Here is a 25677-nt window from a genome sequence, read left to right as displayed (position 1 = left end):
GTCCAACAGTGAGATTTTTGTTCAATAATAGCAGTTGTCCTTGTTTTACATGAATATTTGTTTTGGCATTATTTATTTAAACTAATAAGAAATCTGGTAACTTGGAAGATGCAGATGTTTTTTGATGCGTTTTATCCATGTTTTCTTTTCTGCACATAGAATTTGGAGCTCCAGTCCAACCCAATAGACCCACTGACCCAAACCTGATCCCCAGTGCGCCTTTAAAACCTGAGGTTACAGATGTGACCCGTACCTCCATCACACTGTCCTGGAAACCCAACCTTAATTCTGGAGCCACTCCCACATCGTATATCATAGAGGCCTTTAGGTAAATCTTTTCAGCTTCGTTATGAATAGACCAATTATTACATGGCCTTATTTCAATTAACTCATTTCTGTTGTGTGTCTGCAGTCATGCATCAGGGAGCAGCTGGCAGACCTTGGCAGAGCACGTAAAAACTGAGTCATTTGTACTAAAGGGCCTGAAGCCCAGTGCAGTCTACCTCTTTTTAGTGCGAGCAGCCAATGCCTATGGACTTAGTGATCCCAGTCCCATCTCTGATGCTGTGAAAACACAAGGTGAGCACTGCCTTTTTACTTGTATGTTTATTATTTAGCAGAAGCTTGTTCACTTTTCTTCATCTTTATGGTTTTTTTATATAGATATCCCACCCACCAGTCAAGGTGTGGACCACCGCCAAATCCAAAGAGAACTAGGAGAAGTGGTCATCCATCTGCACAACCCCACCATTCTTTCCTCCTCATCTGTCAGGGTGCAGTGGACAGTGAGTTTGAATTTCTCCTGGAATGTTTCATTATCAGCTGGTTTTCATAAAGAGTTTGCTATATGGCTGGATTTGGGTTTTAATCAGAACAGCTCTAAAGTAAAAAAACTTATTGTCAAACTGCTCATATGAGCAAATATATTAACAATTTAGTATCCTGCAGAAGTAAAATAAAACATTTTGAAAAGCAGTAAAAATGCTCCAAGTGAAATTAGCCTTAACTTGTTGTGTTACCAAAAGCAAAAACAATCTGCATCTCTTTTTCCACAATAACAACTGAGCCATTCTTAGAGGTAGACTTTAGGACCCAATGTACTTAAGAGTGCCATTTAGTACAGTATAACATAGCTTGCCAGCCTGTGCCTTCTCAGATTGAAAACATTTGATGACTTTTAAAACAATACAACTGAGAAGGAAAAAATGGCCCGCTCATGCTCTTAGGTGGAAATGGTTTACAGATGTTAAACTGGATAGGTGGTGAAGTAAGACTGGGAGCTCAAAGTGGTTATTTCTGTGCTGCAAACTAAATATGAGGTACTATGTTCTCCTATAAATGATTTAAAAATGTATTTGTTTGAAAGAATACTAAAGATCATAGTGCTGAAGCTCCTATAGTAAATAGTTGTCAGTAGGATGAATCACTGAATAGTAAAAACAGTATTCAGTATTTCTGTATTCCCTTTAGTCAAAAGGCCACCCCCTACATTCCCAGGTATTATGAAGTGACACAGTGAGTGATAAATGGAGGATGAGGAAACGTGGAAGGGATACTTACATGTCAAGACTGATTTAAAACATTACTGCCCAGTTACTGTCTTACTGGAATGTTCCAGTAAAACACATGACATGAGGGGTAGCTGACATTGTAGCTAAGTGGCACGGTTTTCTCATTTTATGGCGTTAAATTTATTCCCAATGTGGAGTTTCTTGGTTTCACATTTTCCTTTGTTTTGTGGTAAATGGTTGCACAGTTTTCCAGCTAATGAAGACCACCTGACCTGGCAGCACATTTTATGGAGAAGGGACAAAGAAATCACTAAAATCTTTACAAGCCTGTGCTGCTTTCTTTCCACAAAGATTTGAAGGGATATTAGAGCGTTGGTTAATTGGCATTGGTTATTTTCTTGAAAAAGAAAACGCAGCATCGCAAATCAGCACTAATTATTCATTGATAAAACTAACTAATGAACAATATTAATTGTATTTATGCTCTCTCTCTCTCTATCACTCTCTTTTTTTGCTAGATCAAATGTACTTTAACATCTTGTAATGTCAACTTTTTGTACTCTCTGTAACGATCCACATTTCCCCCTCTATCCTGACTTCAGCAGTCAGTAGAGAGCGGGACAGGATGAGACAGACTGTTCTGGGAGTCTGGGCCCTATTTAACCAGCTCCAGACTTGGAGGAACCTTTGGCCAATGACCTCATAGTGTGGTTTGCACAAATCACTGCTGCTCCAAATGGCGCATAGACACACATTCAAAGAGAGAGAGATGTAAATGTGAATGGATAAATAGATGGGTGATGTGATGAATTAGTACCCCATTCCATCCAATGCCTGGTGTATCAGTCACCCAAATCTTTATTTGCCTTGTGATGCTACAGTAAATTGCTTTTTCTGCATCCTTTTGTAACTGTGAATTGTGAAACACAACTCCCACTTACTCCTTCTTTGTTTGTGCTCCTGTGCCATTCACAAGGTGGAGCAGCAATCACAGTACATCCAGGGCTACAAGGTGATGTACAGGCCCTCACCGGAGGGGCAGCAGAAGAGTGAGTGGGCTGTGTTTGAGGTGCGGACCCCTGGAGAGGACAGCGCTGTTGTGACGCAGCTTCGGAAGGGTGTCACATATGAATTCAAAGTCCGCCCTTTCTTCAACGAGTTCCAGGGAACAGACAGCGATGTTAAAATTGGCAAGACACTAGAGGAAGGTGGGGAGGGTGCGAACGTGGATGTCTGGATGCGAGTGTTCTTTGGTGCTTCCATGTGTGCATGCATCTTTTCATGTGTACACAAACATTATTTTATCTGCACAGCTTGCATGTGTAAAGGCATATAACAGCTGTTCGTGGCACGCAGTGAAGGCAGGGTGGTGGTGGGATTATATTATGTTGAAATGTGGTGCATTCAAAGCATGCTTGAGTATGGAAAGCCACACAAAACACCTCAGTGCATGTGTTGTACTAATTTTTCGTAGGGTGTGGTTGTTGCAGTCTCTTGAGGTTTGTTTAAAACCCAACTGCAAATTTTAATTTGCAGACAACAGTTCAAGAAAAGTGTGAGTGTAGAACATTTAGGAGAGTGTGTATATGTTTTTGTGTGTGTCAGATGTGTAGGAGTGTTTTGATCCTTTCCTGCTTTCCCTGCCTTTGTTCTGACTTCTATTAGTAATTGTTTTTAGAGCTGTAAACACATTTTTTCTCTTTCATTAGCACATTTATTTTATGTTAAGTTCGTAATTTTTTGTTGGATTACTATTTGACCACACATTCCTATTCACGCACAATCATATACTCCACTTTAATAACTTCCTTCCTGCTTTGAGTAAATAGTTATTTGCTTTATTTACTTACAAAAGCACTTCCACACTACCTCCATTTTCAGATAAAAGCATTATAATTTTCCTGATTAGTCATTTGTTCTCACATCAGCCTTAGTCTCACATAAAGGTAAACCCTGACAGCTAAATTGCACATTAGAGGCTGAGATAGACTGAATGCGGTTATACAAAAATGTATCATGCACAAACATGTGTTTTTCTTTGTCTAACCCTACCAGCCCCCAGTGCCCCTCCTCGTAAGGTTACAGTGACAGAGAGTGGGGACAATGGGACTGCCATCGTCGTCTCCTGGCAACCCCCTCCAGAAGAGGAGCAGAATGGGGTGGTCCAGGAGTACAAGGTGACAAAAAACAAAATCCAGCAAGCAGTCATTTCAGGCCTGAGCAAATGGGATTTGTTCTGTTGAAACATAATAGAAACACAAACATGGTTGCAGACCGAGCAGACAAAAGAGAAAGAGACAATACACAGACATAGAAAGGTAATGAATTCCTGGTTGAGGCGTACCTTTGTGCACCTCCTCCTCTGTGTGTTGTGAGACTCAGACATGAGAAAAAAGTAGTCAAAAATTTCATGAGGCTACTGGAAACACTTGTGAAACAGTGCCATCTTGTGGAAAAGCTAAATTCACACAACTTGTTTCTGACTTTCCTTGTTTTGATTTTTTTCCATGAAGCTTTACAGTGTTTTTTGGTTTACTTGCATTTGGTCGTTCAGTTGCATTTATACATTAAAACAGAGACAAGATATTTTGGTTTCTATTATTTAGGATATGTACTTTTTTGTATTGAAGAAAATATTATAAAAGGACAAGTACCAAGAATCCTAGTAAAACAAACCAAAAAAATAAAATAATGAATGTATTGTGACCTATAAGAAACATTACTGTACAGGCAGGTAGTGAAGAACTGTAGAGAGTTTAGCGTTAAACAAGTTATAAAGTAATAATGGATTAACAATGAGGAGAAATGTTTTTGTCTTCTAAAATGTCTTTTGATTGGTCTGAGGTGTGATAATGTGTTCATCCTTCCATTGCCCTTCTTTAAGGCTTCATTCCTACCCCATTACGTGATAACAGTGACATGAGTTGTTCTTAATGGCATCACTGTGGACAATGGTGTCCTCTCCAACTCTGTGCTGTCAAAATCCTGTGTTTTAATTAGAAAGCTCTTTTGAATCATAAAGAATCTATGTGAGCAGTGGAATGGAAAATATAGCAGAGCCTGGGAAAAAGTTCATTCACTTAATTTTCCAGGTAAATGTTTTCTGGTGATAAACTTTAGAGTAATTTCATGGTTTTCAAATCCAGTTTGAGAGAGTTGCCTGCTCATTATTGAACCCAGTCCCCAGCGGCGTTACCACTCAGCAGTGATAGAAAGTGCAAAGTCTTTGTGCTTCCATCACACACACACACAAATGTATATATAATACACAGCAAAGAATATGAGGTTTTTAACATAATTAAGTGGTGAGAGTAGGTGAGGGGTAAAAAAGCAAATTGTCAGACACTGATTTTGTGGAGGTCTTCAGGCCTCGTGCTGAGCTGAATGCATACTTAAGTTTGTGGCTCTGGTTTGAGTAAGCTTGTGATACCTCTCTTTTTCTGCAAGTGACAGCTCTTAGTTTGCTTTGAAATTACGTTATGGGGGGTTATTACTGATCCTCATTTGTTTTCCATTGCGTTGAGGCTACTCTTAGACTTGTTATGGCTACCTCAGGTAAAACTTTTAAACAAAGTCACATTAAGAATGTTTTCATACTATGTAACACAATACCCAGTGTATGCTAAAATGGTGACAGCATCTAAAGTGAATGTTGTCACCAAAGCCTTGTAACGGGGCCTGAATTTACTCTTTTTGTTTCTCTCTGTTGTGTCAGATTTGGTGCTTGGGGAATGAGAGCAGGTATCACATTAACCGAACAGTTGAGGGCTCAACGTTATCCATGCTGATACCTAGTCTGATCCCTGGCATCCGCTACAGTGTGGAGGTAGCAGCCAGCACCAGTGCTGGTCCCGGGGTCAAGAGTGAAATCACCTACTTTCAGCTTGGTGAGTAGAAACAGTTGTTTATTCATTCAGTCTTCCTCTTCCTACTGAATACATTACCACAGCTGCTTTGTTCTCTGCCAGTCCTTGCAAATGAGTGAAGCCCAATAACTTCACAAATAATTATAGCATTAACCTGTCCATCTCAGATAAAAAGCTTTCATTTTAATGACCTTCTGCCAAGTAAACAGACATTTATGTAATTCCCTTCTTTGTAGTAGGAGACATGTTCAAGCCTCTACCTGTTTCTTTTTTTTTCATTATCAACAGCAATTTTTAAAACTGTAATTTAGTTGATTGCTGTTATGCAAACATCATCAAACTTGCCACAAAGAAGTGTGATGACTCTGAATGACAAGAGGGGGGTTTACGGTTTTTGCTACAATAGCTGGCACTGTGATCAGCACAGGTACATTAAATTCCTGCGTGGCAGAGCTGTTGAGCTGAGTGCCGCACCCTTCCTCATTTTCTATTCAAAGACACAATGTTTTCTGCTGCCGCTCCGCTTCAGACAGCAGAGACAAAGCTTGCACTGTGACATGACATGTCATTGATGCTGAGAAACAATCCTGCAACAAAGCTGGTTCTTTCACTGTGCTCCATGTTATTTTTTTTCCATCCTTTTTCTCCAGATGGACAAATATTTTTGAGATACTTTTGTCAGTTTTTTTTTTTTTTTATCTTCAAAACCCGTGAGCTGGCTCTCTAACTTGCGCAATGGAAAGCACACAAAAAGTGGGATGAGGAGGAGAGAGAAACAGCTCCATCCGGTTTTAAATGTGTGATTGAGTGGGTTGGGATTGGAATGAAGAAGCATTCCCTGTGACTGAAACAATTTATCTCACTTGAAGAGTTCCTGTGGTGATTGTTGCCATGTTCCAACATTGGAGCGGAACAATGTGCCTCGGGGACCAGCGCTTCACCCAAATGCATTTGTCACACTCTGAGCTGGTATGCGTCATCCTAGCCTAGATACCTGTACGGTCCCTAGTGGGATGCTTAGTCACATTGGTATGCTCCGATCCCTCAGCCAGACAGAGCCACAGACTGAGATGACGGACAGAAAAAGCGAGGCAGCCAAATGGAGATGTAGCCTATGTGACTACTGACACAGAAAGAAAAACAGAAAGATATAGAGGGCGTCAAGGCAGAGAGCTGGTTTCTTTAGCAGAAATGTTTTGGTTTTGAGAGGATGATAGAGAAGAATAGCTACAACTTGAAAGACTTGAGAAAAAAAGAGAAGAAGATAAAGTAACAAGGACCTAAAAAAATCCAAAATAGCGGAGGGTGGAACAAGTCAGAGAAGTCTTTTATGTATCAGACATGAGGGAGAAGCGTAGACAGATGAGAGAAACAGATCAAGAGCAGGTTGCTGTGAGCAGCTGCACAGACAGCATCTGTACAGTGCATTTCACAGCAGAGATGGCTTCAAGGCGTTCACGCCTCAGCTTTTCACAGTTTGCTAATTATTATGGTGTCTGTATTTGAGGGTAATCTCTCTGGATTTATTTATACGTTTAGGAAACCACCATTGCTTGGTGTAAATGGTGCCTCATGGTGTTTTATTATGTTTTCATCAGGCTGCTCTGTTGCAGAGGCTCAGTTTGGTTGTTTTGTCTGTTCACCTGCCATTGTTGACTGGGATTTGTGATGAAAGCCTTCTGAATTATACAAATAGCTCGATTTTGCCAATTTAGTCTCATACTCACCTGCTGAGAAGAAAAATCTTAAAGTATTAAGAAAAAAAATAGGCTCCATTTATTTAGAAATATTTTTTTCTGGTTTTCTCTTTTCAGTTTAAATATTAGCCAGTGAATTTTTCCTTTCTTGTCTTCTCCCCTGTTTTCATAAGCAAAACACCTTCTCATTTTATGATCAAAAATACCTTTTTGTGTACTTTCTGCCTCACATTTTATCTAATCTCTCCCCACACCAAGATTCCTCGGGACGGATGACCGACACCATGAACCAGGAGAACCCTTTGTCCCAGCAGATCTCTGATGTGGTCAAGCAACCTGCTTTTATAGCTGGCATTGGAGCTGCGTGTTGGATCATCCTGATGGTCTTCAGTATCTGGTTATACAGACACCGAAAGAAAAGGAATGGCCTGTCTAGTAGCTATGCAGGCATCCGCAAAGGTAGATACATGAATACAACAGTACAAAAGTTCTTTTAAGTTAGAAAATTGCTAGCTTTTTCATGAGAATGTTCAGTTAAATAACAATAAGTGTGGTGTTGTACTTTTGTTTCTTTCTCATCTTAAATGCTGCCAACTTACCTCTCATTCCTCATAGAGTGATTTTTTATGTAGAGCACTTGATGTAACACCCAACAAACTCTTTAAGAAGCAACGTGAGTGCCATTTTCCTGTGGCCTGAGTGCCACGTGACAATGTGTTTCATTTCAGATTTCTTTCATGCTTATTTTGTGAGGGTGTGAAGAGTGTTTTCAGTCAAATACATACTGATGCTCAACATCTCCTGTTTTAGCTACTCCCTTCTGTCTGTGCTGGGAAGACAGTCATGTTTTGCCGTAATCTTTCGTTATCAAGGACAAGCTGACATTTTCACATGCTTTTTTCTTAGTGAACGGCCTTGAGATATGGAGGAGTTGGCCATTCAGCAACAAATCCTTGCTGCTTACTGTATGTTTTGAATATCTGAGATGATCTGAGTGTGTTCAGAATGCATGTCAAACCCAGCAAAGTAGCCAGACCGTAACAGAATGGCTCTTTACCTGACTTGAGCTTAAGTGACAGAGTTCGTGACATGCCCAGCCTCTGCCCAAAACAGCTAAAGTATAAAAACAGACATTAGGCTTTCACTCTGAGTCTCATTTAAGTGTTAGCTGGCTTAATGTGTGGCCTTGGGCTGTGCAGCTGCTGCTGTGAGCACTACCTGCTCCATTCTCGCTCCTTGGCTCAGGTTTAATACTGACTGCCAGGGTTAGAGGAGATCCACCCTTCAACCTTGATGCACAGACAATAGGCTGATTTAGCTGTTAATCTGTGGCTGCCAAACAGAAAACATGGGCTATCTATGTCCTGGATCTCCTGCAGCCACGGTTGATAGGAGATGTCAAGTGAGAGACACCCCAGCAAAGATTTCTTGAACTTCCATGCATGTTTTCAAATACTTGTGTGGTCTGTAATAGTTAGAACTGTTATATTTTAACTTGTGTATTGAATTACAGAATGCAGTAATGGCCTACAGTCAGGTGTGAGAGCAGAATGCCATGTAGAATGAGGTTACCCTTTGTCCCTCTGTGATTCTATATGTTGATGTTTGCTCAGATAAGAAAAAAAAAGAGCTCTTCAGGGAACAGTAGGCAGGCCTGCACCCCCTCCTCCTCATCTATGTGCACTCAGACCACAAAAGGCCACAGTCTTTGTTAGATCTAGTAACCAAGAATGTTTTCAAAGAGTATAATTGCAACCACATGAATCAACAATCTGCTGTCAGGGTGAAAAAGGTTGAATCGGGGCTTGTGTGTCTGCTGTATGGCGGGGTTTTTGTAACAGCTAACACCCAAAAGTATGATATTTCTTTTCACCTTCAGAGAAACTCAAATAGATTATTTTTTAGTAACAAAACAGTTATTGTCTGAAACCTCATGATACTTGTGTATGCGCTAAAGAAAATTGCATCACTTTGCAAAATAAATTTTAGTGAATGCTGCAGAAATCATTAAAATGTGAATAGATGAAAGAAAGAAAGAAAGAAAGAAAGAAAGAAAGAAAGAAAGAAAGAAAGAAAGAAAGAAAAGAACTTAAACTTGCACCTCCGTGGTTAATCAAGGTTGGGAAAAAAGTCAAGCATGAGACAGTACTGTTTCACAAAAATATCTGATTTGTGTAATTTGGCCATGTTTTCATTTTGTTCAGACTGCTCTGTGTAGTTTATGTCTCCTCTTCAAAGACATTCATCAAAGTGATAAAAGCTATCAAGCAACTGAAATCTTGTTTTGAGCATCAACAGAAGAGATTCAAACATAAGATGATTGTATCTTGTTTGTTGGCTCAGGTACTTTATGACGAAATTATTTCAGGAAAAAAAAAGTCTCATGAGCGGCATTTATATCCTCCAATTCTCTCACAGATGAAGTTTTAGACTGAAGTTAAAGTAGTGTGTTGATGACTATCAGCTTGTTGTGATGTTGCATTAGCATTTGTCCCTTTTTTAAACAAAGAAAGAAGGACCAAATTACACCTCACCAATCATGGGTCTGAAATTATTCTAGATCAATATTTATAAAAGAGTTATGCATATGCTAAAGTGTAAGAGAATAAACTGTGAGATAGATGATATGTATGTCAAAAACAGTATGTTTCCCATGTGATCCACAACCTGCAGCCCTTTAACAGTCTAGGCCAGAATCAGAGCTAGCATCACGTTTAAAATAAATTTCCCCTCAAGGAATCCAACAGGGGGTTGCTAGAAGTGTGTAAAAGCACACTAGACATGTAAAAGACCTGCTGTAAGAGTGTGTGTTGTTTTAAAAGTTGTCATTTTATGACATAGGGATCATGTTAACACTGACGCATAAAAAATGCATGTTTCTGTTTTTTCAACAGTGCCATCTTTTACTTTCACACCAACAGGTAAGCATCATTTTTTTCAAATAACATATTTGAGTTATCTTTTAATTCATTAATTGGTACACCAGAACAAGCCTGTTTACTGCTTCATTGGTCTTTCAGCTAGAGTCCTAAAAGACTTGATAGTATCTAAACATCTCTAGATTCAATAAAGATTCATTGACTGTAGAGAAGTCAATGAAGGAACACTTGATGTTAGCCGATAAAAGGAAAGAATCAGCTGAACTGTTACCTGGAAACAAATGTTCTACTGAATGTTTAGGCTGTGTCAGAACTTGGTGCAGAGGAAAGAGGCCACACATCTAAGAGGCTGTTAAAACTCGTAGTAACTTGATCAAAGGGCTGCTGGCAACCTTAGATGGGATTTTTAGGAATGACACACCACTAACACAGTTTACACACAGAGTGGAGGTAAAGAGCTTGTCTGTGAATCAAAGTGACATGGCGTAAAACAGATAAAAGCTTTCAGTCCATATGAGTTCATATCTGGGGCCCGCTCTCTCTTTTTCATTCATGGACTTACATCCATCAGAAATGATTTGTCCAATGGAGGTGTGTCATGGCTGTGGATGGATGAGGAGTAAAAGTGAAAGCTGGAGAAAAACTAAGGACACAAAGCTTTGCAGTGTGTTTCTCTCCCCACTGGTTGACCCTGTCTGTGAGGTGTTTGTATCAGTAGCTACAGTGGTATTGGTGTCTTTGTCTACTTTGAGGGGTGCAATTAGGTAAAATCATTTCAAAATTGCAAGCTTGTTTCATAATCTGTCAGAAATCTTTCAGTTGAAATTTGCTATTTACTTGTGTGACTAGTTCTTTTACTTGAAGAAGATTTTTTTTTTTTATCCTTTTGGCTTATGTAAACAGTCTATCATGCTTCAATCTATAACCAGACTATTATACCTCCTTTGGGTACACGCTGTAAAAGCAGAAGTTAAACTTTACTTTCTTTTGAAAAAAAGAGACAGGGAATCAACCAAGCTGAGGCCAAACCTCGTCCTCTTCCACCTACTCCCCTCTCAGGGAACAGATTCTAATTAAAGTTAGAAGTTTATCTCCTTTTCACACACCAACAGCTTAGAGTTCCTTGAAAGAGTCAAACTTGCAGCGTGCAGAGCTTCAAATGCACTGAACCCAAGCCAGAAAACCAAAGAGCTGTGCATCTTTGTTCTTCATAAGCCTCTTAAGCATTCTCTTCCTGCTCCTGATGCCACACATTTTCACCTGAATTGATACAAACCATTCCATCACAGCTTACTGAGCTGACATTAAAAAAATCTAACAATTAATTTGCCTTTGTCCTAATATGATAAGAGAATGAATGTGGAAATGTGTGTTTTTGAAATTATGCTGCAAACTTATTGGTTTTTCTTTTTTTCAGTGGCATATCAGAGGGGTGGAGAAGGTGTCAGCAGTGCTGGAAGGTGAGGGTTTATTTATTTATGTTATATTTGTATTTAAAATCTTAAGCATGTTTTAGGAAATTAAATAATGATCATATTTAATTTGACAACAACAATTGTAATGTTGAACAGATGAAAAAGGTTGGGCACATGCACTTTTCATCCACAAACACTAGGGGGAGGGCTGGGCCTTTCTGCAGTAGCACACACCAGAGGAGATGTTAGTAGGTACATAAAGTATGGAATATTACTACATGAACAAAGACCCATGCAGTCTGCTACGAGCCCATCCCATCTTACATGGTGGAGAGCCACATCCAGCCACAAGGCTGTGCCATAGCATCAGCATCAAACAAAAATGGAGACGGATGTACACAACAGCAAAGGCTTACATCTTCATACTGTGCAATAGTGCATTGTACATGAACAGTGAAACTGCACAGAATTAGACTTGTCAAAACTCATTTGTTTATCCTCTGGATGGCCTTTGGCATGTCGTCATATAGCTGGCAAATGGAAAACACAGCCAAAACGAGAAAAAATTCATTCAGTTATTATCTGCTTTCTGCTCAGAGTACAGAATGTACTTAATGCTGCTTCATAAGTGTGCATGTGTGTGTGTGTGTTGTTCATCTGTTAATGAATAGTTAGCTTCAAGCCATCAGCAGTAAATCCATATTCATTATATTATCCTAGTTGTATGATTGAATCCTGTTTGCAGCGGGGCTGTGTCAGCTCTGCACAAAAACAATGGTCGTTCAATATCAACATGCAACTGCTAGGGTGATTGAGGAGCTATTGTGAAATTGTATTTGGCTGTACAAGACAAATGTGTTCATTACCCAAAATGAATCCAAGAAATGAGTCATTTTGGATGGAATGAGGAAATGTAATTCAATGCTAATTCAGTGCTGGGATATGCAGTCTGGGAGTCTTTCTGCAGATTTGAATACCAAAGCAATATACAGCCATGCTAGAGGAGACTGTCTTTTCTTTGTATGCTAGATTGAGTTGTTTCATAAGCAATAGGAGACAATGCATTGTAGTCTTTTTCTACACTCAGTGTTTGGCCAAAGGTCAGGCTCTACAGTAAAATCCTGTTAAACAAGTGATCTTGTGTTCACTGTGTTATGTGAGATACAAGCTAGAGAACCGGAAACCCAGACATGGAAGGGTGATAGTTTATTCTTTTCTGTTCAGCCTAAAAAACTTTTCAAATAAAAGAGATATTATGTGACACCGTGGAATCCTTTCAGGGAGTTCTTTGTGGTTCACTGACTGTTCAGGATGTGCATTTTGCAACATCAGTAGTGAATTTTATCTGGCTTTCTAATCCGAGCGGATTGCTAATGCTCACGAGAGTTCAGAGCAAGTGTCATCGGCTGTGGGCAAGTCAAGCACACACAATTTATTTAACTGGCCTTTTTTTATGTGCTCCCTAGCTGCATGTTTGGCCAAAAGGCAAAAAAGTACTTAAGCCGGATTTTTAGTTTTCCTTTTCTCAGCTGAATAAATAAACTTCACATAATCTTCTCTTTCAAATACTATGTTTCTGCGGGTGTTTTAGTTCTTTCAGATAAATGTCGCTGTGGCATTGGCTTAGTCTGTCACTATTGTTAAACATCTGGTCTCGTTTTTTTTACAGGCCTGGTTTGCTAAACATGGGAGAATCAGCCACTCAACCCTGGCTGGCCGACACATGGCCCAACTCCTGTTCCAACCACAACGACTGCAGCATCAACTGCTGCACTGCAGGCAACGGCAACAGTGACAGCAACCTGGCAACATACAGCCGACCAGGTATATGTATGTCCCATCAGGTCTGTGTTATACAGGTAGCAACCAAAATAAACACTCTTCTCAAAAGCAATGATGCTACCCTTGACAAAATAACTATAGCGATAAGAAATGTGGGAGCTAAGGGAATCTGCAGTGAAAGAGGAAGTAAAATCTGATATCTAGGTTAGCTCTCAAGAGAGTTGTTGTGTGCATCTCTCCTTTCGGTAGGTCTCCACAAGAGAGAAAGAAAGAAAAAAGAAGCTGTAGAAGAGCGGCTGGGTGTTTGCGTGTTTGATTTATCTGAGGTTAAAGTAGAGCTGTTTTAGGCAGGAAATAAAAGGAGTACACTGAGCAGGGCTTATAGCTCTACTCTGTTGCTAATCAGATTGCTCTGCTGATTTCCATACAGTTGTTATAGCCGGTAATGTAATTTCCCCTAAGTGCTCAGTTGTTTAAGAAATGTGCAGCGGGTAAAGGGGGTCAAAGCTGGACAGCAGACAATCGCCAGAATCAGAGAAAGAGAGAGAATGATGGAGGGAGAGGCGTGCACCTGGATCAGCAGAGAGAGAGGAGTGATGAAGAATAAGTTTATTTTGAACCAGACAAGGGAGGAATGGCTTGGAGTACACAAAGTGAATGTGATAAATTTAGGAAATAAAGAGGACACTTATAGCACAACACCAGGTGGTATTTAAGTTTATTCAGCACAAGCACAGTTTTCAACAAGGAGAGGCTTATTCAACTTCGGCTTCTTGTACTCTGCTTCTATACCATATACACTATTTATAGAATAGTGACCTATTTGAAATGTGCAGCCAAAAACTTCAGTATGGATGACATGACTTACTGTTAATAGATCTCAAGCATGACCAACAACCCTATCCATGGAAACTTGGACTGCAATAAAATGCTTTATGTTCTAAATTATGTGCTTTGGGGCTACAGGTTTAATAGCAGCACATAATTCCTGTCCAGCTGTTCGACCCAATATCCATCCAGCCTCTCAATAGTTTCTCCTGACTTCAAACCTCTCCCAGTGAGAATTAATAATTCATTTTGCAGACTTTATAGTCAAGTTTAGTTTTCCTTCGTGCTAATCACTCCTCAGAGGTTGAACATGGTATAAAATGTTTAACAGGGAATAACAGGCTAAAAGCAGTGCTCACTCTCCTTGCATGACACCCCGCTGTATGACACTAAGGAGCTTGCCAGACGCATGCTTTGTGTGTGTGCCAAAACTAAACTCTTAACATTAAGAGGATCACTGACTAGGTGACAGAGCAAAGAAATCGGAGTTAATGTCCCTTTATCTCAGCCATAGGGGCGCTTTCACACATCACCCTTTGAAGTGTTGATTTGTTCCGTGCAGCTGAAATGTGAGGCACATGGCACAGGCAGCGTGTACCTATGGCCGTCTTTGGTATTTACCGCAAGGCTGGCTCTCAGATCTGCTGGAGGATTTGAATATTTTATGAGCCAGGGAAAATTGGATCTGTCAGGGAAGCTGTGCTTTTACTGCACGCCTCATTCCATGTCTTTGATACAGACATGTCTCTCTGTCCTTCTCAATGAGTGAAGATGCTTCCACCGTCAGATGGAAAAGAACAGAGATGACACCCACACTAAGTCATTGGTGAGACTGAGACTAAGCGAGAAAGGTGTAACACTATGTGCATCAGCTATCTAAAAGCAGATCATTATTTTGGCGAACAAACTAAAGCTTAAAACAAAAAAAGCAGTATCTCTCTGCTAGACAGTGACTGTTAAAAAGCTTGAAGTGAAATTGTATCCTTTGTGAAAATAAGTTCCAAAGTAGATCAGATTGTTTGAAATCAAACTGGCTTACTGCTGTTAAGCTGATCAGCAGTAGAAAAGACTGACTAAATACCCTCCTCATGTTCTCCAGCCGACTGTATCGCCAATTATAACAACCAGATGGATAACAAGCAGACCAACCTCATCGTGCCAGACTCAGGAGTCTATGGAGATGTAGACCTGTCCAACAAGATCAATGAAATGAAGACCTTCAACAGCCCAAACCTTAAAGATGGCCGCTTTGTAGGTCCAGGGGGCCAGCCAACGCCTTACGCCACCACTCAGCTCATCCAGTCCTCCATCATAGGCAACAACATGAACTCGGACAGAGGGACTGGAGGGAGCGGAGGTGGACTCGGGGTTGGAGGGGAAGTAAATGAGAAACACTGTTGGAAGCCCCCCTCAATCCCTCAGCAGAAACAGGAATTGGGCTCCCAGCTCCAGTACAACATCATGGAGCAAAACAAGCTGAACAAGGGTGAGTGTGGAATACCCAGCAGCCATGGCTGCAGATGTCAAGTCCGAGCCATGATCTTCCTCCACTTGACTTTCCTCTCTGTTATCTCCTCTTCTGGCTGTTCCAGCCACCCTGTGGATGTCTGTACAAGAGTTTCATGCTCATTCACCCTTTGGCCCATTCTTAGTCCTTATCAGTCAACACAGGCATCATCACTCTTTGTCTCTGTTTCTCTGTAAGACATTCATGCAATCCTTCATCTTCCTTTAAATCTGGGCTGGACTTGCAATTCTCTCATCTTATGGTATCTTGGATATTTGTGTTCTGATAAAGACAGGTATTGAGTGTTTATGTGTCAAAATTGGATAAAAAAAGACAAAAATGAATCAAAGGTTTTTGAAGCAGGCTATAGTTTTCTTAACATTCCTGCTGAAAGAAACCTCGCTAGTGTGATACTTCAGAGATATTTGTTGCATGTGTTAACAGTCACCTTAGTGTTATGAGCTGCATGCCTGTTGTCATGAGTAACTTTTAACACTGAGCTCAAAGCAACATAATTTCAGAGAATATATACATCATTTATATTTCCAATGTGTGTGGCTTTGCCATTCATTTCTTTGTTCATGACATCATTGAGTATTTTCTTAAACCTCTCTAAGTAACTAGTTATTTCTGTGAATAAACTAATCTTACACTGGTTTCTTCCACCAACAGACCGCTACAGAGGAGGCGACAGTCCTATGCCAGCAACCATCCCCTACAACCAGACTCATGACACCCACACAGGGGGTTCGTACAACAGCTCTGACCGAGGCAGCAGTAGCACCTCCGGTAAGATGAGAAAAGCTTTGAAGAGACAAATGGCTTCAGGATGGGTTACTAGAGGTCACAATTATCAACATATTCCAAGATTATAACTTGAAGTGCTTATTGAAGTTTATTATGAATAATTCATTCTTTTTGTTCAAGTATTTCCACACCTTTTTGTTGTATTATTGTTGCCATGTACATTTTTTTTAGCTCACTTTTTCTCAAAAGGCAATAAATCCTTATGGAAACATTAATCAAATATGCTGTAAGTGCTTATTCTAATTAATTTTCTTGTCAGTTTTAAAGGGGAAACCTACAAAAAGGGGGAAAATACTTTGCTTATGCTTTTGTTTAGAAGTAATGTGACCACTTCTTCAGCTTTTACAATGTGCCAAAGCAGCCCCTTGTTGTTTTGTTTTCCCCATGCACTGTTGCCCAAGGATAAAAGAAACTAGACAAAAATTTATATGTATTTTATCATTACTTTATTTGTTCTCTATTCATTCTTTGCAATTGTTTGTTTACCCTTGGTTATTTTGCATTAATTCTGTTAACTGGCCTTTTCTAAATTCTATTGTAAAGCAGCCTAATTATATCAGGGCCTCAGTGTCTGTCTGTGGACAAGGACAAATGATCACACACAGCAGACGGCATGCAACACTGCCACCTTAATGCCATGTATCCATTTTGATATTACATTTGAAGTTCAAGTCATTAAGGAGAGGCCTTTAGTGCTTACTGCACATCACAGCTCATTGGTTCACAACTTTAATAGTGTGGCATTAATTGGACTTTTATTCTTACCTTTTTTTTTATACTGGCTTATACCCCTGTGGGAAAACAGCTGGCTTTTATAGTATTTCTTTTTTTCTTTCTAAATTAGAGGCATGTGCATACTGGCAAATGGAAATGTTGCATGTACCCCTGTGCTCCCCCATACAAAACAGTTTTTCCTTTCAGTCAGTCTTGTTAATGTTAATTTTATCTGCTGTCAATTTCTTACTTGTCACCTTGTGGTTTCTGCAGCATTCATAATTGATGTGTTTTTCCAAAGCAAAATTGAAGTATGTGCATCTGAAGGTGTGTTGTGACTGACTGAGTGTTCTCTTTTTATTTATTTATTTATTTATTTATTTTTGAGCAGGGAGTCAGGGTCATAAGAAGGGAGTGCGCACCCCCAAATTACCCAAACAAAGCACAATGAATTGGGCTGACCTTCTACCCCCACCTCCTGCAAACCCAACCCCAAGTCGGAACACAGAGGAGTACTCCCTCTCGATGGAAGAAAGGTAAACACAGACAGTTTGACAGGGAGGCACACAATCTATTTAAATATCAGTCAATTCTTGAGTCTTTTCTTATGTTTCTTGCATTCATTCCAGGTATTTGCTTCAAAAGTTTTCTGTTTATTAGAGCTTGGGTCATGTCAAATCTTGATGGAAGGATGAAATGAATATCTAATGCATGTTTTTTTCAGCTCTACTATATAAAGAAATTATGTTTTCATTGAATGATGTGCAGCTAACAAGGCTTGTTTGTGTCTGCTGGCAGCTGTGATCCAGACATGCAGTGCACCATGCCCCCCTCTCACATGTACCTGCAGCCTGATGAGCTGGAGGAGGAAGAGGAGATGGAGAGGGGGCCCACTCCTCCTGTCCGCGGGGCAGCCTCTTCCCCCGCTGCTGTATCTTACAGTCACCAGTCGACAGCTACTCTCACCCCATCACCCCAGGAGGAGATGCAGCCGATGCTCCAGGATGCATCAGACAGCCATGAACGCAGGTACACACCCACATGGCGTTCAGCAGTGAACAATGTAATAAGTGTCTAACAGTCAAACTGTGCGCTGATGTTTAAGAAATGTATCTACTTTTAAAGCCTCATCCAGTGTATTTTAAATTCATAGCTGTTTTTCATGATAGGGCCCATTACCTCCAAATTCTGTATATTGCACTGCAGTGTCAGCCATTTTTTTTCTTTGGTTTAGGAATGATTTCTTACTTTCCAGAGAGTCATTTGTTAGAATTCACTTCAGTACAGCATGAATGTGTCGGAAAACAGGAATATAGTCATCAAACTTTTGTCCAGTTTATTTTCTATCAAATCAATATTATTGCACTGTGGCAATAGAGCGAAACGTATCACACAAATGTCCCTTTTAATAGAAGATAACATAATAAAATTAAACATAAAATGTAAAAAAAAGTGATTCATTGTTTGCATTTCAGTGATATGCATGTAGCAGTTAACCTTGGGATTAGAAAAAGTTCTAATGGATGTTGTGTCCTAGAAACTATTGCAGTTATTGTAAAGTTCATATGATGTTCACCTAACTGGCAACAACACCCAAAATTAGTATTATTATTGAGTTATAGCAGACTGATGAAATTCAGTATATCTTCAAAATTATTTAAGATGTTACACATTTTTCACTTCTTGAAGGCGCCATGGTGTGAGCCCCCCACCCCCTCCGAGGCCCCTTTCACCCTCACACACATATGGGTACATGAGCAGCCCGCTGGCCTTGGACACCGATGGTCTGGAAGAGGAGGATATATTGGAAGAGGAGGAGGAGGATGGTGATGAAACAGATGCAGAGGTGGCCAAGATGCACTACCACCACACCCACCCCCACACACATCCTCACCACCCCCAGATGCATGCACGAAGATTGCTACTACGAGGGCTTGAACAGACGCCTGCGTCCAGCATGGGCGACCTGGAGAGCTCGGTGACCGGCTCCATGATCAACGGGTGGGGGTCAGCTTCTGAGGAGGATAATGTCTCTTCAGGGAGGTCAAGCGCAGTCAGCTCATCGGATGGGTCGTTCTTCACGGATGCTGATTTTGCTCAAGCGGTCGCTGCAGCTGCAGAATATTCAGGCATTAGGGTAGCAAAGTACCCAAGTTCACAGGGCCAGGAAGTAGGAGGAGCTCCAGGTAAAGTCTGCAACTTCTACAAGGATTGCTACTACAAGACATTTGAAGAATGAAAAGAAAAATTATGTCTTCTCTTTCTCTTTCTCTCCTCAGCTCGAAAATACCAAATAAACCAGTCAGGCCACCGTCCTGGCAGCCCAGTGTCTACAGACAGTAATATGAGTATGGCAGCTATACACAGGAGGCCTCCTAAAAAGCAAAAACAGCATCCTGCAGGTCATCCAGGGAACCAGAGACGTGAAGCCTTCAATGAAGGTACAAAAATAATTACATCCACCTAAAGAAAAAAGTTGCAGCCAGTTTTAGTTAATTTTTCCTTTTAGTTCAGGTAGATTTATGTCAAACTAATGAATATTTGTAACATTAAATTTAGGTAGAGTTGTTAGTGCTTGGAGTATGTATTGTGGTTGACTCTAATCTACTACCACACCAAATTTTAGTTCAGTATCTCAAAATTTTACTGAGGTATAGCCATTTTTTATACAGACTTAGTTTGATTAGCCATGGTGGCCATCTTGAATTGGGTTCACTTCAGATGTTAATCTATTATAGATGTTTACCAAATAAGATTTTCTGAAAGTTTCATTAAAATCATTGTGTGGTTCATGAGATATTTTGTTTATGGTACAGACACACAGATGTGCAAAAACATTATCACTCCTTTGCCTTTCGAGCAATAATATTATAATATTTACATACAGTTATGTGAACAGCTGCCTTAATTGGAAAGGAAACTTAAAAAGCATGAGTTTATTTTGAGTGTAATTAAACTTTAGATATTGAACAGTATCTAAAAGTGTTTCACTGAAATTTATAAAAAGATTAGCTACTATAAAGGAGCATTCAGTTAAAACGACAACACCCTAATAAAGAGACAGACAAGCTGCAGCTATGCTGGAGCTCATACGTACACAGATGGCCAGTTAATGTCAATGGCTCTTCCTCTATTCCCTGTAAAGATTGGAAGAGAAAAAGCAGTTTAGTGTGACATAATGTCTGCAAATGACTGAGTATGAGATTGTTGTGAGCCAGAGTTTTAATCGTCTTCTCTTCATGTGGTTATACACATGCATACATGGCATCTTTCCTAATCTGTGGCAGTGCTAAACAGACCAGGCGAGTGGTGGGCTGCAGGCCAGGGCCATGGTGGAAAGGCATGGAGAAGGGGAGGAGCTGTCTCATGGGAGTTCTGTCCAGTTTGGCAGTGCTGACACTGGGATGGCTTTCCACTCTGGGCTCTAATGAAATTGATCCAGGTGCTCTGAGGAGCCACCTTTTACTTGACAGGGGCCGGTTGTAACCTAAACACGCTAAATACTGGAACAGCTGTACACAGAAGGAAACGCTTTAACCTTGTTAAGTAAAAGAGTCATTGGCTTTTTATGCCATCGTTTTAAACATCGAGGATAGCCTAATTTTTTTTCCTAATCCCTCTTTGCTTTGATCTTGTGAAAGGATCATTCTTTTTAAAATGTATCTGTATGCCCACGTGCACACACACACTTTCTCTGGTGTGTAGAGAATGTAGTCCCAGAGCTGGCTCTCCTTTTAGTGTCAGGTGTCCTTGAGTGTTGGAAGCACTTGACAGGGAGATTTAATATCTAGCTCACTGGGAGCCAGACCAGCTATATCACTGCAGAATATCCAGCACCCCCAAACCCCCGCCTCCTGCTATCATCCTTATATCCTGGCTTCCTCACTGTCCTCTGTCCCTCCCTTTGCAGTGATCTCTCCATCCCACTCCCCTCTCCTCTTGTCTCACACTTCTCCTCCATCTTTGTTTGAGGGGGGGACTGACAGCTCCGCAGTTCTGTGTATCAGTCCTTCTGCTGATTGCTTTTGATCTGAATGGATTGTTTTTCATTTGGAGGTTATTGACTCCCCACCCCCCAACCACCCACCAAGCCTAACTTGTCTGTGGTCTGGAATTTTGCTGCTGAGGTGATGGGTGAGGGGAGATGATTGTTGTCAACAAAGATGTAAAACCCAGGCCATGTTTCTCAATTAAAATTTAGGTGTATTGTTTATTTTAATGTATTTCATTCATTTGTTTTTATGCTGCTGCAGTTTTTCAATCACTTCAAACCAAAACTGTTCAGTAAAACAAAAGAAGTAGCCCACCTCCACACACCTAAATCCTCACTTCACCACTGCTTTCCTGTCTTTGACCCAATCATTTTACTCCTGTTTGCACAGTGGATATAGAAATGCCCAAGTTATACCCCCATGATTCATATTGCATTTGACTCTAATGTCTTTGACTGCCCCCCCTCTTCTGAACATAACCCTTTCCTGTCTCCTCTGATCTGTCTCAGCCTTGTCTGCTTAATTAACCACTGGGCCCTCAGATTCATCCTCCTTGGCAAGCTTGGAGACACTTTTCAGACCTGAGCTCTGTCCTCGCTGATATTTCCTCATAAATCTAACAGGCGCGCTGCTCCTCCCTTGTAGTGAGCTATAGCTCACAGACCGTGGCATTGATCGGACTCTGACTGAGCCAGAACTCAGGAGGCAAGGCAGATATTAAAAAAAACTGCAGACTCCTCTCTGCTGTATGATATTGACCATCCCCCCCTTTTTTATGCAGGGGAGTATGTGGAGGTGGGCAACAATCAGAAAACTCTACTGAAGCTGTCCATTTTTGCAAACAAGTGAAGCTAAGTCATCCCCTGCTTTACATGTTTGATTCTTAGAAAAAATCCAGTGTTGTACAGTCTGCAAGGTAGCCACTGAGAGCAAGCAAATTGTAAAAGGTGGCATTCACTACCTACTACTGCCTACTAACTTTTAAATCCTATGTGGATTATAAGTCTGGCTGCCAACACAACCATCCTTCAGCTTGGAAGCTGATTAGAAGATGAAAAGCTATTGATCGAAGGCTCACAAGGCTTTTTGCTCACGTATTGTTTAGATGGTTATGTGATGTGTGAGAGGCCAGGCGGCACCACTGGCTGGTCTCTTATGAATAATGGCTCAAGGACAAGCAGCATTGATTCATTGACATGGGAAGTCGAGCAGGCCAAAGAGCAAGCCGCTGACCATCACACTCCCCCCTTCCTCCTCTTCTGTTGCCTCGTGCTCAAAATCTCATAACTCCAGCTTGAACTGGCCTTTCTAATGTCATCTGTTCTGTTTATTGTCTGTTCTGGTCAGTATAGCTCTGTGCACACAGACTGCAGCTGTGTTTGTGCATCACGTTAGGTGTGAGACAAGTGAGTGACAGATAATACACACAGAAGTTTTGAGAGCACACAGATTCTTTTGACCCTGTCCTGTACTTCCCTCCTCCACGACAAAGAAAAAGAAAATGAAAATGAAAATGTTTTTTTTTTTTTTTAACCTCTTTATCCATTAGATCTCCCTCCTCCACCTATACCACCTCCAGCGGTGCTCAAATCTCCCACACATCCCTCCAAGGCAGCTCTGGAGGGCCGGGGAGTAATTTCCCCCAAAGCAGGAGAGGGGCGAGACAAGCGAGGAGGTGGCTATCGGCCGCAAGATAGCTCAGAACCCAGAACTAGTTCCTCTGAACGCAAAGAGGCTCAGGACAGACAAAAATCTGCTCATGGAGGCAAAGGGAATAAACCTGAGAGCAGCACTGCCAACAAGGCAAGGCATCACACAGGTACTACAACAATTACAATTACAGTGTAACCTCATTGCCATATTTAATGGTTTTTTTTTGTTAAATCTAAAGTTCTTTAAATGTGTCCTAACCACAGGTTCAGAGGACATTCTGCCCTATAGCCGACCACAGTTTCCCACAATTAACAGCCCTCGTGATCCAAGCTCCTCCAGCTCCATGTCGTCCCGGGGCTCAGGGGGTCGACGGAGAGGGGAAGGCGCACGCCGAAACCCCGCAGACATGACTGTCAACAACTCCGGAGCTTTCCAACCAGGAGAAGAGGAGCTAGAGGTATAAGTTCATGACAGCAACATAGACTAACTTTCAACAGATCTGACCTTTGCAGAAATATGGACTCCTGTCATGCTTTGAGTCACAAATGTGATGACTTTAGAATCAACAGGAACAAAAAGAAATTTGCAACTGACGTAGACTTAAACATTTACAACTCAAGAACTGAGGTTTGTTTTTTGTTTTCTGAAGTTGTGTTATGTCAAGTACTCATGCATAGTTAAAGTTTTACCTGCAGTGGCTATACAGTGGTTAGCATACTCTCAGATAGGAGAAACAGTGATGAAATCTCATGGCAGAGCCAGGTGAACAGCTATTCAGAATAGGGGCAAAATAAGAACAAATTTAACCAACTAAACCTTAAAATTCTCCCAGTAGTTGCAGTAAATGCTACAATCATCATTTTTACACCTTGTCAGTTTTGCATCAAGCAGTAGTTGGTCTTTATTTTCCCACCTAAACAATGTATTTGTTGCTATGTGTTAATGCGTAGACAATGGCTACCCGATGTATCCTGCCTCAGACCAGGGTATGTGGAAAGTGCAGACCTCTGTTGTTCGTGCTCTGTGTGACATAATCCACATCTGAAAGAAAAGCACGTGTGAAGTTGAATCAATAATGTGTGATCTGCGGAGTGTGGACATCTAAAAGCATTGTATTAAGCACTGCATTTCTTTGACAGAATATATGAGAATCTATACGATGACCAGGTTCTTACTTTATTCGACAAGCCTAGAGAAGCTAAAACATATACCATCACGTTTGTCTTTGCAAAGTAAATTCCAAAACTTGGCTATTCAATAAGTCTGTTATCTCTGGTTCGAGGTAGTGATTTTGCTATATCTGTTTATAGTATGCTAGTATTGGTAAAAATAGTTGCTAACACTTGTTTTTTTCTTTCTTTATCCAGATGGTAGAAAGCTGAAGAAGAGGAGAAAAAAGGAACTGTTCTGATTTTTTCCAAAAGTGGAGCACCATTGTTTCTCGTACAATTTTAAATATCTCAGTATTTCACCATCATGTTGGCTGCCATCATACTGTACATCATAAGTGTTTCTTTACATCTCGAAAACAGACCATTTTTTAACTCATAATTTTTTATGCCCATTCAAATTGAAAAAAGGAAGGAGAAAAGATAAAAAACAGATGCATTCAAAACTAAATAAGCAGTGACATATTTATGTTTAATTCCAATGCAATATGGAGTGAAGTCCTGCTCCTGAAATTCACATGACTCAGCTTGCCTTGACAAGAACTTTGGAGAGCTCATACAGTGAGATGTTACTGTAACAAAACAGCTGCAAACAGAGAGGGGTGAACTGTGTGTAAATATACGTGTTCATGTGATGTCTTCTTGTTTTACCCATTGTGGTTTCTCAAAATGGTCTTCCTTGATTTAATTTGCAGATTCTAATTTTATTATGCCAGTGAAAAAAAAATATTTTGTCATTTCCATCCATGTTGTAAATTGCTGTTATTTAGCTGCCCCCAAAAAAGTGCCACTATGGGATTTTTTGTTTGTTTGTTTTTTGTAATGCACTGTTCTGTTCTGTGTTGTCATCAATGTTTGTTATTTGTTTTACTTTGGTTTTAAAAGCACAATCACTAAACTTTATTTTAAACCATTCTATCTATTAACCTTTTTGTCTTACTGAAGAAAAAAAAGGTAAGGCGAAAGAGTCTAGTTAATCCTGATGATGATGATGATGATGATGATGATGTTGTAGGTAAAGGTTGCTGTTTACGAAGGCTGTGCTTAAAAGGAGACTCCGTAGGTTAAGATTGTCTCCCTCTCCGATTCTGATGCTAGCTTAAGTGATAAAGACAGTTAATGTGAGTCATAGCTGCAATGTAAATAACCTTTTCACAATGACCATAAACTCAGCTATTGCACATTAATCAAAATGGTTGTGTTGCCTACGAATGCACTTAAATGAATGTCAAACACAAGACTTGTGTCACTTTGGGAATCTGGAGAGGTTGTAATTGGACAAGAAGAGTCTCGTTTCTTGGTACAAAAGGGCTGATTGAGCCCTGTTTTCAGAAGAAAGGGTGCTGTTGTTTATTCATAGGACATCTGCAAACATTTGTTTCGTAAAGCAAAAAAAGAAAAAAAAAGAACGAAAAAAAGATGAATAAAAAAAGTTCAAACTATAAATGTGTCTGTCATTTGTGAAGATGTTCATAGGGATAACTGTTTTTTTTTCTCTTAATACATCACAAAAAATGTCAAAACATGTCACTGCATTATGCAACACTTTAGGACTTTTCTGTCAAGTTTTGACACCACCTGAAGCTTATTAATTTCTGCAAAAGACACAAATGTTTGGGGTTTTTTGTCCATCTTTTTTGCAATGGCAGGAGCCTAATTGAGGTTTTCTACATGTTTCTTCCACAACATTTTCATCCCCACCTCAGGGATGCTGAGAAAGTTTGGGCCCACTGTTACATGTAATCTTTGGAAAAACCCCACTAAAACCTAAAACAACTGACACAGTCTAAAAGGCACAACTAATTTAGAAAATAACAGAATCAATTCATTGTTGGTTGTAGTCTTTTTATGTTATTT

General features: G+C 40.3%; 1 protein-coding gene across 5 annotated transcripts in view; it reads left to right on the top strand.

The window, feature by feature from the left end:
- The window catches only part of robo1 (roundabout, axon guidance receptor, homolog 1 (Drosophila)), a 202324-nt gene extending 177062 nt beyond the window's left edge, over nt 1-25262 (top strand). For 4 of the 5 annotated variants that reach the window (XM_017416408.3, XM_025005969.2, XM_037980089.1 and 1 more), the window contains 19 exons: nt 160-328; nt 413-579; nt 664-785; nt 2488-2719; nt 3567-3688; nt 5227-5398; nt 7333-7533; nt 9969-9995; nt 11371-11413; nt 13038-13192; nt 15078-15464; nt 16158-16274; nt 17398-17542; nt 17805-18035; nt 18696-19192; nt 19286-19447; nt 22548-22817; nt 22915-23108; nt 24019-25262. In XM_017416408.3, coding sequence (XP_017271897.1) covers nt 160-328; nt 413-579; nt 664-785; nt 2488-2719; nt 3567-3688; nt 5227-5398; nt 7333-7533; nt 9969-9995; nt 11371-11413; nt 13038-13192; nt 15078-15464; nt 16158-16274; nt 17398-17542; nt 17805-18035; nt 18696-19192; nt 19286-19447; nt 22548-22817; nt 22915-23108; nt 24019-24033 — 3428 coding nt within the window. In that variant the 3' untranslated portion in view covers nt 24034-25262. The remainder of the gene's footprint in view (nt 1-159; nt 329-412; nt 580-663; nt 786-2487; nt 2720-3566; nt 3689-5226; nt 5399-7332; nt 7534-9968; nt 9996-11370; nt 11414-13037; nt 13193-15077; nt 15465-16157; nt 16275-17397; nt 17543-17804; nt 18036-18695; nt 19193-19285; nt 19448-22547; nt 22818-22914; nt 23109-24018) is intronic. The other variant, XM_017416410.3, reaches the window with a different exon arrangement.
- Nucleotides 25263-25677: the final 415 nt, after the last annotated feature.

This window comes from Kryptolebias marmoratus, linkage group LG2, assembly GCF_001649575.2.
Source record: "Kryptolebias marmoratus isolate JLee-2015 linkage group LG2, ASM164957v2, whole genome shotgun sequence".
NCBI lineage: Eukaryota > Metazoa > Chordata > Actinopteri > Cyprinodontiformes > Rivulidae > Kryptolebias > Kryptolebias marmoratus.
This window is presented reverse-complemented; position numbering and strand designations above follow the sequence as displayed.